This window comes from Oncorhynchus mykiss, chromosome 7, assembly GCF_057628025.1.
Source record: "Oncorhynchus mykiss isolate SJ-2025 chromosome 7, ASM5762802v1, whole genome shotgun sequence".
NCBI lineage: Eukaryota > Metazoa > Chordata > Actinopteri > Salmoniformes > Salmonidae > Oncorhynchus > Oncorhynchus mykiss.
Window position 1 is genome coordinate 17,785,844 of NC_143028.1, and position 18,901 is coordinate 17,804,744.

Below are 18,901 nucleotides of genomic sequence, written 5' to 3' on the forward strand. Positions count from 1 at the left end.
ATGAGCCAATTGTAAACTGGGGATTATTAGGTGACTGTGAGGGTTTGAGGGCCAGATTGGGAATTTTAGCCAGGATACCGGGGTTCACACCCCTACTCTTACGGTAAGTGCCATGGGATCTTTAATGACCTCAGAGAGTCAAGACACCCGTTTAACGTCCCATCCGAAAGACGGCACCCTACACAGGGCAGTGTCCCCAATCACTGCCCTGGGGGACTGGGATATTTTTTAGACCAGAGGAAAGTGTGCCTCCTACTAGCCCTCCAACACCACTTCCAGCAGCATCTGGTCTCCCATCCAGGGACTGACCAGGACCAACCCTGCTTAGCTTCAGAAGCAAGCCAGCAGTGGTATGCAGGGTGGTATGCTGCTGGCAATATAATTAGATTGCTCTATGTAGTACTAATATACTTATGTAGTGTATGTGGACACCCATTCAAATGAATTGATTTGGCCATTTCAGCCACACCCGTTGCTGACAGGTGTATAAAATCACACACACAGCCATGCAATCTCCATAGACAAACAATGTATGTAGAATGGCTCGTACTGAAGAGCTCAGTGACTTTCAAAGTGGCACCGTCACAGGATGCCATCTTTCTAAGTTAGTTCGTCACATTTCTGCCCTGCTTGAGCTGCCCCGGTCAACTGTAAGTTCTGTTATTATGAAGTGGAAACATCTAGGAGCAACAACGGCTCAGCCGCAAAGTGGTAGGCCACACAAGCTCACAGATGGGACTGGCGAGTGCTGAAGTGCATAAAAACCGTCTGTCCTCGGTTGCAACACTCTCTACTGAGTTCCAAACGGCCTCTGGAAGCAACGTCAGCACAAGAACTGTTCGTCGGGAGCTTCATGAAATGCGTTTCCAAGGCCGAGCGTAAGATCACCATGCACAATGCCAAGCGTCGGCTGGAGTGGTGTAAAGCTCACTGCCATTGGACTCTGGAGCAGTGGAAATACGTTCTCTGGAGTGGTGAATCTGGGTTTTAGCGGATGCCAAGAGAATGCTACCTGACCCAATGCATCGTGCCACCTGTACAGTTTGGTGGAGGATAAATAATGGTCTGGGACTGTTTTACATGGTTCAGGCTAGGCCCCTTAGTTCCATCTTAAGGAAATCCATACAATGACATTCTAGGCGAGTCTGTGCTTCGTTTGGGGAAGGCTCTTTCCATATATATATTTTTATTATAAAAAAAAAAAATTTGGGGGTAGATGAGCTTTAATATTGCAGATAGATTGTGGATTCCATCAATGTAATTGTCTGCATGATTTCCAATCCCCCATATATTTTTTATATATATATATACACACATACACACCTTTAAAAATATATTTTCCTTTTTATTTTGCCCTGACCCTACCACCCCTCTCCTAATTGGAGTAAACTAATGGACAACCCCACCTAGGCTTCTACTTCCAGGTTATTTATACTATATACAGTAGTACCAGTCAAAAGTTTGGATACACCTACTCATTCAAGGGTTTTTCTTTATTTTTATATATATATATTTTTTTTTACAAATTTCTACATTGTAGTATAATAGTGAAATCTAAATATATTTAATATCTGAGATTCTTCAAAGTAGCTACCCTTTGCATTCTCTCAACCAGCTTCATGAGATAGTCATCTGAAATGCATTTCAATTAACAGGTGTGCCTTCTTAAATGTTCATTTGTGGAATTTCTTTCCTTCTTAATGTGTTTGAGCCAATCAGTTGTGTTGTGACAAGGTAGTGGTGGTATAAAGAAGATAGTCCTATTTGGTAAAAGACCAAGTCCATATCATGGCAAGAACAGCTAAAATAAGCAAAAGAGAAATGACAGTCCATTTTTACTTTAAGAAATGAAGGTCAGTCAATCCGGAAAATGTCAAGAAGTTTCTTCAAGTGCAGTCGCAAAAACTATCAAGTGCTATGATGAAACTGGCTCTCATGAGGACCACCACAGGAAAGGAAGACCAAGAGTTATCTCTGTTGCAGAAGATAAGTTCATTAGAGGTACCAGCCTCTAAAATGCAGATCAAATAAATGCTTCACAGAGTTCAAGTAACAGACATCTCAACCGCATCTGTTCAGAGGAGACTGTGAATCAGGCCTTCATGGTCAAATTCCTGCAAAGAAACCACTACTTAAGGACACCAATAAGAAGAGACTTGCTTGGGCCAAGAAACACAAGCAATGGACATTAGACCAGTGGAAATCTGTTCTTTGGTCCGATGAGTCCAAATTTGAGAGTTTTGGTTCGAACTGCCGTGTCTTTGTGAGAAGCAGAGTAGGTGAATGGATGATCTCCGCATGTGTGGTTCCCGCCGTGAAGCATGGAGGAGGTGGTGTGATGGTGCTTTGCTGGTGACACGGTCAATTATTTATTTAGAATTCAAGTCACACTTAACCAACATGGTTACCACAGCATTCTGCAGCGGTACACCATCGCATCTGGTTTGCGCTTAGTGGGACTATCATTTGTTTTTCAACAGGACAATGACCCAACACACCTCCAGGCTGTGTAAGGGCTATTTAACCAAGATGGAGAGCTGCATCAGATGACCTGGCCTCCACAATCAACCTCAAGCCAATTGAGATGGGTTGGCCCGCAGAGTGAAGAAAAAGCAGCCAACAAGTGCTCAGCATATGTGGGAACTCCTTCAAGACTGTTGGAAAAGCATTCCAGGTGAAGGTGGTTGAGAGAATGCCAAGAGCGTGCAAAGCTGTCATCAAGGCAAAGGGTGGCTACATTGAAGAATCTCAAATATATTTTGATTTGTTTAACACTTTTTTTGGTGTTATTTCATAGTTTTGATGTCTTCACTATTATTCTACAATGGAAAAAAATAGTAAAAATAAAGAAAAACCTTGAACGAGTAGGTGTGTCCAAACGTTTGACTGGTACTGCACATTTCAGACAATGCATTTTACAATAGTTATTTTTTGTTTGTTTTCCATCCTATCCTTCAGCTACCATCAACCCCTCTCATCGCTGAAGCTCATCCAGTTTGATGTCTATTTTGCTATATATTTTGAACTGTGCTGTTTCACAAAAGTTCTGAACCTATATACATTTTACGGACACAGCATATTTGACAAGTTATCTTGTTGTTTTTAATCCCACCCTTCAGCTCCACTCAACTCCTCCCATCTCTCTTAACACCATCCATTTTTGATTTCCCTTCGCCATCCATTTTTTCAACTGTGCTGTGATGTTTCACAAACGTTCCCTTTCCTGTTTCAGCATGTCAATGCCCCTGTGAACAACGAGAGGTCCATACAGAAATGGTTTGTTGAGATCGTTGTGGAAGAACTTGACTGGCCTGCACATAGCTCTGAACTCAAATCCATCTTTGGGATGAATTGGAACACCGACAGATCAGTATCCGACCTCACTAATGCTCTTGTGGATGAACGGAAGCAAGTCCCTGCAGAAATGTTCCAACATCTATTGGAAAGCCTTCCCAGAACAGTGGAGGCTGTTATAGTAGCAAAGGGGGAGGACCAACTCCATATGAATGCCCATGATATTGGAATGAGATGTTCGACGAGCAGGTGTCCACATTTTTTTTGTAGTGTACATCAAGTCTAATTGTCAAGGTACTGTTCTAAACCAATGTTATTTGGAATATTCCATTATTTTAAAAAAAGATAGAGAAGTCATAGTAAAAGCCTTACTGCGGACGTGGTTCTCAGCACAGTAGAGCATATCAGCTGCATGGATAAACTGGTATCCAGAGCCTCGAACCCGGAGCTCAGCCTCGGTGTAGCCCAGCACGATCTTCCCCCTGCAATGCAATAACATTCACAAAAACACCCTTATTATAGACGAGACGATAATGCCTATAATAGACAACTGGTTGAAGCTCAGTGTTCAATTCAAAATATCCCTATCATCATCATATGTAAATCAATATGACACAAATCTCAAAAGAAAATTTCAAATAAACTTGTAGGTGGTACACAACACACTCCCCGCCTCTCGTCGTGAGCCGTTCGTCCGTTACCGAGAACCCAACAAGTGATGAAAGCTAGCTAGCTACATCTTGCCAAGTAGGGTTTTTCACAAGGCTAACGTCACCATGTGTAAACTGCTGACCTAAACACTTGCGTGCAATTGGAGCAGAAATAAACTAGCGATTGTCCTTGGCAGCCAATTTAAAGTTATCTAGCTAAGTAACTTTAGCCAACGTAAGACTAACATTAGATAATGTGTACGGTCAGTTCACGCGCCACAATATATCATAACGTAACTAACTTTAACTATATAGTTCAGTTTAAAACCGCCAAACGTTGGGAAAACTGCCACTCTAATCACATTAATTTGCATTGTACAGACCAAGTTACGGTAACGAGGTAGCCATATTTCAGACAGGATAAACCCTGCAGTTAGTTAGTTACGCTGCATTTCCTCGACTAAGAACAACCAAGACCACAAAACATAGCCAAGGAAACAAATTGATTTGTTAAGAAACAGGGAGTGAGTTATGTTGAACCGCATGTAGTAAATGGTTGAACCCCAAACACACACGTAAACAGAACCTCGGTTGTGCATGCTTACCAGACAGATTGACAGCATCGCTGTTTCATAACACTTGTCGAATAAATTCCTGCTCCGGCATAAACTGTCTCTCTTGCCGTCTTGACATTTATGATCCAAATGCGTGCACACAGTGTCAAATTACTTTTCTGTGTGTTCACAGAAAATGTCAAATCGCCATCCACAAGTAAAACGTAGTGAGGGTGCTGCACCAGGTTAAAACAACATCAGAATCATTGCTTGCTTAGTGAATTTCTGTGTGCCAGTCAGTCTCATAGACTATACGTAACATAGTAAATGTAAATCTGGCACACTGAAATAAGTATCTTATGTTACGTTTGGTATGGTTACATCAGACAGAAGGTTACTTAAAGGAGACTGTACCTAAATCTCTATTTTTCATGTAAATGGCATGTACCAAATCACAAAAAAGTGTATGGATCCTTCTATAACATGCCATCACAAATAGAGATTTACTTCAGAAATAGGAAAAGTCTTGAGGGTGGAAGGATGGGCGTATAACAAGGATGTCTAGCAACTCAAACATAGTTTAAGTCTCATCATGGACAATTTTAGCTAACGGCTTACTACTTTTTAGCTACTTTGCAACTACTTAGCATGTAAGCTAACCCTTCTCATAACCTTAAAACCCTTTAACATAACCCTTTAACCTCACTCCTAACCTTAAACCCTATCCTAGAAAACGTTAGGCACCTAGCTAACGTTAGCGTTAGCCACCTAGCTAACATATTGCAAATTAATTAGGACATATCTAGACAATTCTTCATTTATAGTTTTGACAGCCCCCTCCCAACACACACACTTATTTACATGTATTAGGTGGTCTTGCTAGAACAGAGGAGAGATCAGCTCTCACTCTCAAGGAGGAGGTTGTTGCACTCATTCGTGAGATGCACGCCATCCCTCCCTTGGTTTTTGCCTAAGCACTACACAGATGATTCAAATAACCAACTCATCATCAAGCTTTGATTATTTGAATCAGCTGTGTAGTGCCTGGGCAAAAAACAGGGGGGGGGGGGGGGGGCCCAGGACCAAGTTTGGGAAACCCTGCCCTACGGTACTGCCCAGGGACATTGTGATTTATGACAAAATTTCCGATTGTGGGCATGGCCTGTAACAGAGATATGCAAACACCAGCTGGTTGACAGAGCGCCGGGCGCCGGGTGTTGATGTCCTACTCCCACTGAAACATCCAACTCCTCCACTGTGCGATGTCAGTGTAGACCACTGTTGTCCTGGGAACATTTGGATGACGACCTCCTGATCAGCTCGTGTCTGACGCACCAGGGCTGTCCCCTTTGTGTCCCTAGTCATTTCCACCGATGTGGATGACTATGATATATTCACGGTCACACCTCGCTTTGGTGAGAAATACTTTTTCAGAACCCTTCCATTGCGGACAGCTCAACCATATTTTGCGCTCCTGTAGTCATCTAGCCCACTACATTGTGTAATCGCAGAGTAAATATTTGCTTGAGTCTTTGTTTCCTTGCTCTTGCCAATTTGCTTTGAGCAATGATAAGTAGGAGTATAAACTGGGATGTTATCAATAAATAAGGAGAGCATGTGTTATGCTGTATTATAAACTGGGTGGTTTGAGCCCTGAATGCTGATTGGCTGAACGCCGTATACCACCGGTATGACAAAACATGTATTTTTACTCTTCTAATTACGTTGGTAACCAGTTTATAATAGCTGACCAATATACCACAGCTAAGGGCTATATCCAGGCACTTCACATTACGTTGTGCGAAATAACAGCCCTTAGCTGTGGTATATTGGCCATATACCACCCCCCCCTCGGGTCTTATTGCTTAATTATGTTGTATAATAATGTTGCATAATCACCTTCCAGTGTAAAGAACATGGAAATAAAATGTAAAAATATATATTTTTAAGTGAGAATAAATAGGCATTGGTCTGAAGCCAAAAAAGAAAGCAAATTCACGAGCACCCATGCTCTACCAAGGTTTTCCAGCACACAGCTTTCACCAACTACAGTAGCTATGTTGATATTGTACTTCAAACTATGTATCATTTGGCTGTATGTATTTTTAGACCTAGGCCTGTTGTAAATTCGTATTATTGTTGCTTCACCATCTTTATTGCAAAAATAAATACAAGTACAAACATAACTTATATGAAACACAATTGGTTCTGAGCTTATGTCAATATTACACAGGTAAGCTAACGGTTACAGAAATCAGGCATGCAGACAGGCTCTAACTATCTGAGCTACTATGTCCAAAGCACGTGTAACAGTATACCTTTAGTCCATCCCCTCGCCCATACCTGGGCGCGAACCAGGGACGCTCTGCACACGTCCACAGTCACCCTCGAAGCATCGTTACCCATCGCTCCACAAAAGCCGCAGCCCTTGCAGAGCAAAGGGAACCACTACTTCAAGGTCTCAGAGCAAGTGACGCCACCGATTGAAACGCTACCAGCGCGCACCACCGCTAACTAGCTAGCCATTTCGCATCGGCTACACACGCACCACCTGTTGTTATGTTGGCCAGCTACACCTAAAAAAGGATGTTATTATGATAAAAGGTTTTAGCAAATACAGGCATGCACCACATTACTACAAGACGAAACAGCTCAATCAAGCCTGATGGTCTTGTAAGTATAAAAGCAAAGCTTTCTTTCATTTTATAAAAAAAAGCATGAAAAGGTAGCATAATGAGAACTTCTCACTGTGGTGAGTGAAGAATCAAATACTTTACCTTGCATGTGGTACAAATCACATTATTGTGGAAGCACCTCCTCCAAGAGCATGAATTAGGCTGTTTGAGAAAGTTTGAATCCTATTCAATCTGCCTACACATAGTTTGAAGTACAATACCAACATAGCTATTGTAGTAGGTCAAAGCTGTGTGCTGGAAAACCTTAGTAGAGCATGGGCGGAATAGGCATTGTGGTGCTCGTGAATTTCCTTTCATTTCCGGCTTCAGACTATTCTCACTTAAAACACTTTTTAGTTGTTTTTTATTAGAGACAGAATATGGACAGAATAATCATTGCAAGTCTATTATACAATAGGACATCAATGGCAGTGAAAACATGTTTGAATTACCACTACTTTAAACATATTATAGCCACATGACAAGAAATTGCTCTTCACAGTAACAAACACCCTAGCAACACCCCCGCAGGCAAAACTGGTTGAAATGACATCATTACAACCAGAATACAACTAATTCTGTTTTTAAAAGGGGTTCTAATGATGTTAATTCAACCAGCTATAACCGGTGGAACTTTAACAACATCCCATCATAATAAGACTGAAATAGTGTGGGCATACTTGGCATCGCAGGCCATGGGGGTGAAGTCCAGCTTGTGTTTGGTCCTGAAGATCATGTTCTTGGTCCTGATCTCCAGGATGGATGGAGGTTGGAGGGGGGTAGCGATGGCAAACAGGGCCAGTTGGGGGGGCACGTTGCCGCCGTCATCCAGCCGGCAGTTCTGGCCATGCAGGAACTTCAGACGGCCTTGGAGGGTCAGGGCCTGGGGAGAAAAAACAAAGAGCTGGTTGGTCCAGGCTTTCTCATACAGTATTTGTTCGGAAACCAATAGCCGAGTAATGAACGAGACTTGGGAGGATAGCAACGTGAAACGACAGTATCAAATCAAATCACATTTTATTTGTCACATGCGCCGAATACAACAGGTGTAGACCTTACAGTGAAATGCTTACTAAAAAGTAAGTGATAAGAATAGCAAATAATTAGAGAGCAGCAGTAAAATAACAATAGTGGGGCTATTTACAGGGGGTACCGGGAGTCAATGTGCGGGGGTACCGGTGTCGAGGAGTCTTTGACAATTTTTAGGGCCTTCCTCTGACACCACCTGGCATAGAGGTCCTGGATGGCAGGAAGCTTGGCCCCGGTGATGTACTGGGTCGTACGCACTATTCTCTGTAGTGCCTTGCGGTCGGAGGCCGAGCAGTTGCCATACCAGGCAGTGATGCAACCCGTCAGGATGCTCTCGATGGTGCAGCTGTAAAACCTTTTGAGGATCTGAGGACCCATGCCAAATCTTTTCAGTCTCCTGAGGGGGAATAGGTTTTGTCATGCCCTCCTCACAACTGTCTTGGTGTGCTTGGACCATACCACCCTGCATACCACTGCTGGCTTGCTTCTGAAGCTAAGCAGGGTTGGTCCTGGTCAGTTCCTGAATGGGAGACCAGATGCTGCTGGAAGTGGTGTTGGAGGGCCAGTAGGAGGCACTCTTTCCTCTGGTCTAAAAAATATCCCAATGCCCCAGGGCAGTGATTAGGCACCGCCCTGTGTAGGGTGCCGTCTTTCGGATGGGACGTTAAACGGGTGTCCTGACTCTCTGAGGTCATTAAAGATCCCATGGCACTTATCGTAAGAGTAGGGGTGTTAACCCCGGTGTCCTGGCTAAATTCCCAATCTGGCCCTCAAACCATCATGGTCACCTAAGAATCCCCAGTTTACAATTGGCTCATTAATCCCCCTCCTCTCCCCTGTAACTATTCCCCAGGTCGTTGCTGCAAATGAGAATGTGTTCTCAGTCAACTTACCTGGTAAAATAACAGATAAAATTAAATGTTATTTTGATGATGTGGACGCCAAGGAACTTGAAGCTCTCAACCTGCTCCACTACAGCCCCATTGATGAGAATGGGGGCGTGCTCGGTCCTCCTTTTCCTGTAGTCCACAATCATCTCCTTTGTCTTGATCCCATTGAAGAAGAGGTTGTTGTCCTTGCACCACACGGTCAGGTGTCTGACCTCCTCCCTATAGGCTATCTCATTGTTGTCGTTGATCAGGCCTATGACACTGTTGTGTCATCGGCAAACATAATGATGGTGTTGGAGTCGTGCCTGGCCGTGCAGTCATGAGTGAACAGGGAGTACAGGAGGGGACTGAGCACGCACCCCTGAGTGGTCCCTGTGTTGAGGATTAGTGTGGTGGATGTGTTGTTACCTACCCTTACCACCTGGGGGCAGCCCATCAGGAAGTCCAGGATACAGTTGCAGAGAGAGGTGTTTAGTTCCAGGGTCCTTAGCTTAAAGCGGCTTGGTGCCCACGATACGGCCATTCATCTCCATCACAGCCTTGGTGGCCTCCTCGGGGGAGGAGAGGGAAACAAAAGCCTTTGCCTCCGGCCGCTCTCCGTCATCACCTTGGCGCTGATGATTGTTTTCCAAATGCAGAAAACACCTTCCTTAAACGGTTATCATTAAGGGCATCATCCAGGTTCTTTACAAAGAGATTTATACCTCTGTATTTGGCCTTGGGGTCATGCTTCTTCTGCCCAAACTTGAGTTTCAGCAACGTCAGGCATTCTGCTTTCTTCTGGGCACGGCCTCCCGTTTAGCTCCTTCCTGCATATCTCGTTCACGGCTCTCTGTGCATCCTCATGCCATTCTCGTCACAAACTACCTTGCTAGAGTAGATGTCTCCAAATGCTGAGAAGGTCTCGTACAGGTTTTTGTTTGTTATAGACTTCTTGTCCAGGTTCCTGATGAAGATGTTTCCCACCCCACTCTTCCTCAGGGTATGGTCAGGATCAGACCTCATGATGCGCAGATATCTTCCTTCAAGCATATCATTGCTGAACATGAGCAGGGCACGCTCAGCATCGTCTGGCTGATAAAAGTTAAAGTAGGCGTACCCGAGGGAACGATGTGTAACCCGATCCCTACATACAAGGACAGAAACGGTTGGTCCAGCCTCACTCAACATCTTGTTTAGGTCTGCTTCGGTGACGTTTTGGTGGAGGTCATCAACATACAAAGAATTCATTTTTGGAGATTTTGGACCTAATTCACACGTTATCGAAGCTAGATCAAGAGCACAGAATGACAGGTGAATGAACAGCTGTCACGTGTTTAAATTCTCCGGAACTGACTTGTTTGTGATGTCATAAGTGATGTAGCGTCAAATGCAACTCTGATGTGCCATCTTCCCTTTATTGCATCATAGTCATGTAGTTTACAGGATTTAGATCGCAAACAGAAACATTTCCATTTTAAACACATAAATACATGATACATGTACCTCAATCTGTATTTATTTTTTTTACAGTTTGGGAAGTCAGAGAGAGATATATAGACAGAAATTACTATTATAACATCAACCCAGGATACACATGGCAAACACTAAGCATGTCCTCTTCATCGATGGATAAAAGTATGCCAAATAATTTAAATAGAAAACTAGTAGGTTTGAATGATTGTTATTGTCAAATCGTGCAGACTCACGTTAGAGGAATAGCATTTGGTTCACAGTCGTTCCACCTTCAGTGAGAGGTTGAATGAGCAATACCCCTGTAAAACTGAACCGTTTAAAAATTTAATCGAGCTCTGGGTCAGTCAGGCTTGCTATTTCTATCTGTGTGTATACTACAGTGGGGTGTTATTCATTTGTGTGCGGTAAAGAGAGCTGAGGAGTGTCAGGAGAGAGTGAATGCTTCAAACAATCTTCCGTAGCCAACCACAGCAGTCTACTCTAGAGAGAGACTAGGACTCTCTCCTCGCTCTCCCGTTCAAATGCATAACATATTCCTCTGCTGCCTTTGTGACAATGAAGATGATATCACGTGTGCTCACTTCTCAGTGCCTGTTTCTCAGTGTCTGTGCCTGAAACAGTGCCTGTTTCTCAGTGTCTGTGCCTGAAACAGTGCCTGTTTCTCAGTGTCTGTGCCTGAAACAGTGCCTGTTTCGTTTCTCCCCGTCGCACGCAATCAGCATTATTTACAACAGTCACCTCTAGAAAGAAGAGAGAGAGAGACACCCACACAAAGACAGAGAGAGAGAGAGAGAGAGAGAGAGAGAGAGAGAGAGCAGAAGATGAGAGAGAGAGAGAGAGACACAGAGAGAGAGAGAGAGAGAGAGCAGAAGATGGAGAGAGAGAGCCCAGTCTTAATGGCTGAGCCTATCTTTGAGCCTGTCTCTCTGTCCCTCGCTAGGCTGGCTGGAGGCCCTTTGATCACACTGTAAACATACAGGATCCCCTGTCATCCCCAGCCATAACCCAGCAGGCCATGACCCTGCTCATCAAATTGCTAATTAGAAAAGCCAGGGAAGCCTTTGCATGTGGACTTTTGGACTGATAAAACTTTCAGACGCTCCTCCTCCCCTGCCTGCAAGAGCCCCAGAGGGACAGTGTAGAACTACACTAATTTACAATGAAACGCACACGCACATCCACACACTACACTACAGTAGAACCATCCATCTATCTCCATCACGTAGATGCGTGGTACACCTTGATAACAAACAATTCAGAACAGCAGTGCACGCAGGTCTCACGATTCGCTGGGGGAGGCAGAAAGTCTTATTTATATTCATAGTAAGTAACCGACATGTGACATGTCAGTGTCAGGCTCGCTCTGAGCTCTTTGTGTGACATGACAGGACAGGACAGGATGCATCGGAGAAGATACTTAGAGAGCTATGTTATGTTCTGTTCCTTCTCCGTGGCCTGTTTCCACGGTAACACACCAGTCCCTCCACTGACAGTGATGAGTGTCATGGAGCTAATGAAAGGGAACTTCTTCTTCTGTCCCTGTTAAAACGTCAGGACGTAGAGCTAATTGGCTTTGAGCAATTACTAGGAGTTGAGGTGGGATGGTATTTTGAAGTTCACGCCTGCTCTGTGGATTTCTGCTTAAGCTGCAGGTTAGGAACATACTGGACCTTCAGGTTAGGAACATACTGGACCTTCAGGTTAGGAACATACTGGACCTTCAGGTTAGGAACATACTGGACCTTCAGGTTAGGAACACACTGGACCTTCAGGTTAGGAACACACTGGACCTTCAAGTTAGGAACACACTGGACCTTCAGGTTAGGAACACACTGGACCTTCAGGTTAGGAACATACTGGACCTTCAGGTTAGGAACACACTGGACCTTCAGGTTAGGAACATACTGGACCTTTAGGTTAGGAACATACTTGACCTTTAGGTTAGGAACACACTGGACCTTCAGGTTAGGAACATACTGGACCTTCAGGTTAGGAACATACTGGACCTTCAGGTTAGGAACATACTGGACCTTCAGGTTAGGAACACACTGGACCTTCAGGTTAGGAACATACTGGACCTTCAGGTTAGGAACATGCTGGACCTTTAGGTTAGGAACATACTGGACCTTTAGGTTAGGAACACACTGGACCTTTAGGTTAGGAACATACTGGACCTTCAGGTTAGGAACATACTGGACCTTCAGGTTAGGAACATACTGGACCTTCAGGTTAGGAACACACTGGACCTTCAGGTTAGGAACATACTGGACCTTCAGGTTAGGAACATGCTGGACCTTTATGTTAGGAACATACTGGACCTTTAGGTTAGGAACACACTGGACCTTCAGGTTAGGAACATACTGGACCTTCAGGTTAGGAACACACTGGACCTTCAGGTTAGGAACATACTGGCACCTTCTGTTTATGTAATGAAGGTCTGGACTTGCTACTACTAGGTTATGAATGACCACGGAACCAGAAACAAATATTGCATGCGCTGGTCAGCTAACAGTGTGTCACGAGAGATTACAGCACAGACGACCAGGATGAACTAATGAAACTACTGTATGTGTGTCAATTCACTGGGACATGCAACTGTCAAACCAGCAAAAGCAGAATTATTTGAGCTTGATTTGTGTGACAGCTTGAATCTCCTACTGGAATATTGATGGGGCTGTGTCTCCCGCTCAAAGTCGGTCTCCAGTGCAATCTTTGTGGAGATAACGTTGCACATGAGTGAATGTCGACGCAAGACATTCTCACAGGAAGAAATGGCTTTTTCCTGAGACAAACGGTAGCCTCCTAAGATTTCATGGCCTACTAGCTGACGGATTCAAACGACAACAAGAACCGTGCAAGGACTTGTGTGTTTGAGATCGAGACGACAGGCATTATTATAATGAACAATGTCATGTTGAATATTGTCTGATTTATAAAACAAGAACGGGGAGAAGAAAAAAAAGAACATTATCATTAATGCACATGCCTCTCTTTTACTTTCTATAACAGCTGAATGCTCGAGGGCGAATGTAATTAGAGTTCACAGAACTTCAGCAAAACGAGGGAAAGCAAAAAGGATTCAATTAACTTGTTCATTATCCTTCTACTAGAGTCAGATACAATACAACATGCTGTATGTAATAAAACCCTCATATAATACGAACATGATGTTTAGGAGGGAACCGATGACCCCCGGATGAGACTTGGACCACGTCCTAAATGGCACCCTATCCCCAATTTAGCACACTGATTTTGACAAGAGGTTTATAGGGCTGTGGCAAAAGTAGTGCACTTATATAGGGGGTAGGGTGTCTTTTGGGACACACCCTTTGTACAAGGCTGAGGGGGCCTTGAGGGGAGACGGAAGTCATTGAAGATTATAGAGGACATGCAAGGAAGGGATAAAACACCAAAGTACTGTAATGTAACTGGACACCGTGTCCTCCGCTCTGCGTCCTCTGTAGTGATTACGTCAACAATTCAAAGATGAGATAAAAATGGTGCACAAGGTTTACGAGAACGGTAATTGGAATTCTTTTCTTTCTTCTTCTCCTTGATGAGTTTAAGTTGGGCCTCATCCTCCCTCCTCCCCTCAACTAGCCTCTCCCTGACTCTGTCCACCCCTCCTCTGCTCTCCCTGTTTCCTATTTCTCCTGCTCCTCTCGGCCCGTATCCTCTCACGCGAGGCCAGGATGGTGTGGTGGGTCTTATGGCCCTCTCCTCCCATCTCCCCCTAGCACTTGTTCATTGATCCTGCTGGGCATAAGGTGAGGTGCAATGATGTCAGGAATCTACCCTCAAATAGCAATAGGATTACCAAAACAATGTTATGGAAATTAGTCCGAGACAGACCCTGGGCTTACCGCTCACGCAAATGACCTCCGCAGAGATGAGAAGTACCCCAATCTTACTCTCCTTTCTTCTTCTTCTTCCCTTCCCCCTCCCCTCCCGTCCCCAACCACCAGCCCCCCGCTACTCTGCACAGTCCTGATCTGTACTGGTTAAGACGGAGAGGCTAGAAGGAGCGGAGGGGGCGAGGGGGTCATGCCACGGTCTCCCCCTTGTGCTCACCGGGCAGGAGGTCCCGCTCTGACACACCCACACCACGAGCCCTGCATGCCAGCTTTAACAGAAAACACAGGCTCTCACAGCTCTCTGAGTATGCTATTTTAACTGCACACGGACTATCCTGCAGGCCCCTACAGCAATACATTGACTTGTATGTTACTGTGTTCTAGCCCAGTCTCTCTCTCTCTCTCTCGCTCTCTCTCGCTCGCTCTCTCATCCAGCACAAACCTTTTGTCTGAGGAGAAGAATGAGTCCTTTGGGAGTCCTCGAGCTACTCTGACTAAGCAAATTCCTCTCTGGTTGCTCTCCTCCAGATTAAAGCCCTTTCCCCACGACCCTGTGGCTCTTTAAGACGGATTACCGAGGGTGGGTAGTGGCTTCTGATCCCGCCGTGGTCTGAAGTGGTACGACCCCACGCTGACCAGGCTAATAGGCTCTCTATGGCTCTCTAGCTACTGTAGCTGGGAGAAAATAGTCTCCTTTGGCCTCAGAGTGCTGGGATGGTGACGGAGAAGTGGAGAAAGGGGGTGATAGGGTAGGGGGAAAGGAGTGGCCAGGGATAGAAGGGGGGAGGTAGGGGCTGGGAGAAAATAGCATCCTTTGGTTTGAATGGGGGAGGTAGCCCTTGAAAGTAGAATGCTCAGAATTCTGCAGAGGGAGGATAGGAGGGGGGACATAGGGGGGTGGAGGGGATTCTGTAGTTCAGGGATCAGTAGTGGAGGGTAGCTATGGGAGAGGAGGGGGGGTTCAGTAGCACTGTAAAGCGCCTGCCTCTGGGGCTCTCTGGCGGGAGTCGGGACACCCCACGCCAGGAGCCAGACTAGAAGTGTCTGGGTATTCCCAGGCCTTTGTTCTTGTACGGCTCAGCCTCCCTCAGTACAGTCATGGGACACAGTCACAGTGGCACTCTCTTCTAATAAAGCTGAGGTGTGATCTGACACACACACACTTGTAGATGTACGCACGCAAGCAAGAGTGCAGTACACATGGAAGTAAGGACGATCGCACGCATGCCTTCTTCCTTATATACATGCATACACAGACCATAAGTCCAACAATGGTTGTCTTCAATGGAGGGCAAATCTCTAACATGAGCTCAAACATCATTGCAAGAATAATCTTCCCAAAAGGAGACATGTCAGTCTCCAGTACTCCTGTGTGTATGAGGTTGAGAGAGGAGGAATATGATTGGTTACAAACCAGGAAGCCAGAAGAGTTGTCGAGGAGACAGCGGAAGCGACAGACGAAGTTCCTTTCCAGGAAGGAGGAGTTCTCTGGAGGCAGCTGATCGGGGTTATAGGTCACCAGGGACGAGCTGGGGACTGGTTTTCCATCTGAGGAATAGAAACAGGACAAGGACAAAGTCAAATCACTATATTCAATGGCAACTTTATTTGTGGTCTATTAATATATCTGTTCAACAGGGTTCCGATGCTCCTAGAGTACGGTATGTTTGGCGAGTGTGTGTATGTGCATGTGTGTGTGGGTGTGCAGCTCTAGTCTGTCCCTCCCTCTCTCCATTCCGTGCCTGTTCTAAAGTACCACGGTGACGCTACGGTAGCTAGCTCTAACCCCTGCCTAATTAAAACAGACGGCTGTGTGTGTTCTAACATTTACCCTCATAGTCATGGAGTGCCTGATAAAGGTCACCTCTCTCTCTCTCTCTCTCTCTCTCTCTCTCTCTCTCTCTCTCTCTCCTCTCTCCTCTCTCCTCTCTCCTCTCTCTCTCTCTCATCTCCTTCTCTCTCTCTCTCTCTCTCATCTCCTTCTCTCTCTCATCTCCTTCTCTCTCTCATCTCCTTCTCTCTCTCTCTCATCTCCTTCTCTCTCTCATCTCCTTCTCTCTCTCATCTCCTTCTCTCTCTCTCTCTCTCTCTCTCTCCATGCTCTTCCTCTGTCCCTCTCCCATCTCCTTCCCTCTCTGCACAGAGCTCCGCTGGGGAAATTGGGGTCAGCTGTTTTTAGGGAAAAGTTAGCCCATTGGGTGTGAGTGACTTCAGGCTGACTCATTGCAGTTCTTCATTTGATCATGTTTTCAGGTTTTTTTTGTCCCCTGCTAGTAGCGAACGTCAACCAGTATGGTGTATACTGTCACTGAATGTGTGTGTCACTTTAAAGTTAAACGGCGACTTCAAACTGGCATCTCTTTTTTATCTGTATTTTTTTCTGCTAGTAGTTCACCTCAGCCCATCCACAAGTTCAATTAATTATTATGGCATATATATGCCATCTGTAAATGTGCAACAGAGCATCAAACATACATCGCTAGCTAGTAATGTGAAAGGCTTCACAGTGGCCTTGGACAGCTTTGTGAAAATGCGTCGGCCCGGCATAATAGGGGGTATAGACAGTGAGACGCAGTGTAAGACTGACCTGGGGGTGACTCCACCTGCTGGGGCACGGCCGGGGGGTTGAGAGCCCAGTGGAGGTTCCTCCTAAACTCCTGCTGGTCCTCAGTGTGGATCAGATCAAACACACTCTGGTGCATCACGTCCGTCTGGGACAAGGAGAGAAAGAGAGAGGTCTTCGGAACAGTCACGTGTACCAGCACATAGGACTGGGAACTATTGTCTGACTTCCTGAAAAATAACCTACACACAATTGAATTCACCCCTGTAGAATCAGTAAGGTGACGTTCACATACACACACACACACACACACACACACACACACACACACACACACACACACACACACACACACACACACACACCCTTGTTTTGTGGGCTTGCAGTGAGGGGGAAGGTTAGGGCATCAGCTGGACCACCTCAGACATGGACACAGCACAGCCTGAGGTTCCGTATCACACTAGCATCTCAGTGCTACTTCTCATTACCATACACACAGCTCCACAACAGGCAGCCACATCCAAAAGGATTTCGGTCAGCGCTGTAGATGTGAAGTGAGGGTTGTTGAAATGAAACGAGGCCTGAGAGGTGTGGCTCACACACTGTAGGAACATTTCTTCTACAGCAGCTTGTAGCTACAGTGCCTTGCAAAAGTATTCACCCCTTGGCATTTTTCCTATTTTGTTTCATTACAACCTTTTAATTTAAATGGATTTTTATTTGGATTTCATGTAATGGACATACACAAAATAGTCCAAATTGGTGAAGTGAAATGAAAAAAATAACTTGTTTCAAAAAAATAAAAAATAAAAAAAATGGAAAAGTGGTGTGTGCATATGTATTCACCCCCTTTGCTATGAAGCCCCTAAATAAGATCTGGTGGAACCAATTACCTTCAGAAGTCACATAATTATGTTAAATTAAATCCACCTGTGTGCAATCTAAGTGTCACATGATCTGTCACATGATCTCAGTACATATACACTTGTTCTGAAAAGCCCCAGAGTCTACAACACCACTAAGCAAGGGGCACCACCAAGCAAGCGGCACCATGAAGACCAAGGAGCTCTCCAAACAGGTCAGGGACAAAGTTGTGGAGAAGTACAGATCAGGGTTGGGTTATAAAAAAATATCCAAAACTTTGAACATCCCACAGAGCACCATTAAATACATTATTAAAAAATGGAAAGAATATGGCACCACAACAAACCTGCCAAGAGAGGGCTGCCCACCGAAACTCATGGACCAGGCAAGGAGGGCATTAATCAGAGAGGAAACAAAGAGACCAAAGATAACCCTGAAGGAGCTGCAAAGCTCCACAGTGGAGATTGGAGTATCTGTCCATAGGACCACTTTAAGTCGTACACTCCACAGAGCTGGGCTTTACGGATGACTGGCCAGAAAAAAGCCATTGCTTAAAGAAAAAAATAAGCAAACACATTTGGTGTTTGCCAAAAGGCATGTGGGAGACTCCCCAAACATATGGAAGAAGGTACACTGGTTAGATGAGACTAAAAGTGAGCTTTTTGGCCATCAAGGAAAACACTATGTCTGGCGCAAACCCAACACCTTTCATCACCCCGAGAACACCGCCATGTTTTTCATATGGCAGGGACTGGGAAACTGGTCACAATTGAAGGAATGATGGATGGCGCTAAATACAGGGAAATTCTTGGGGGAAACCTGTTTCAGTCTTCCAGAGATTTGAGACTGGGACGGAGGTTCACCTTCCAGCAGGACAATGACCCTAAGCATACTGATAAAGCAACACTTGAGTGGTTTAAGGGGAAACATTTAAATGTCTTGGAATGCCCTAGTCAAAGCCCAGACCTCAATCCCATTGAGAATGGAATGGAGTTAGAATAGTTTTCAGTTTTTTTTTTTGTCTTATTTCTTGTTTGTTTCACATTAAAGCATATTTTGTATCTTCAAAGTGG

The 18,901-nt window shown here is 44.9% G+C and overlaps 1 protein-coding gene and 1 pseudogene across 3 annotated transcripts in view; both read right to left on the minus strand.

Annotated features, from left to right (window-relative positions):
* The window catches only part of ahr1b (aryl hydrocarbon receptor 1b), a 76,577-nt gene that overhangs the window by 12,226 nt on the left and 45,450 nt on the right, over window positions 1-18,901 (minus strand). For 2 of the 3 annotated variants that reach the window (XM_021608872.3, XM_021608871.3), the window contains 4 exons: window positions 16,989-17,112; window positions 15,816-15,949; window positions 7,854-8,056; window positions 3,667-3,776 (listed from right to left, as the gene is read on the minus strand). In XM_021608872.3, the coding sequence (XP_021464547.3) occupies window positions 3,667-3,776; window positions 7,854-8,056; window positions 15,816-15,949; window positions 16,989-17,112 (571 nt within the window). Of the gene's footprint in view, window positions 1-3,666; window positions 3,777-4,549; window positions 4,882-7,853; window positions 8,057-15,815; window positions 15,950-16,988; window positions 17,113-18,901 lie in introns of those variants that run through there. The other variant, XM_090240484.1, reaches the window with a different exon arrangement.
* LOC149982337 (polyadenylate-binding protein 1A pseudogene) lies at window positions 9,696-10,322 on the minus strand (annotated as a pseudogene).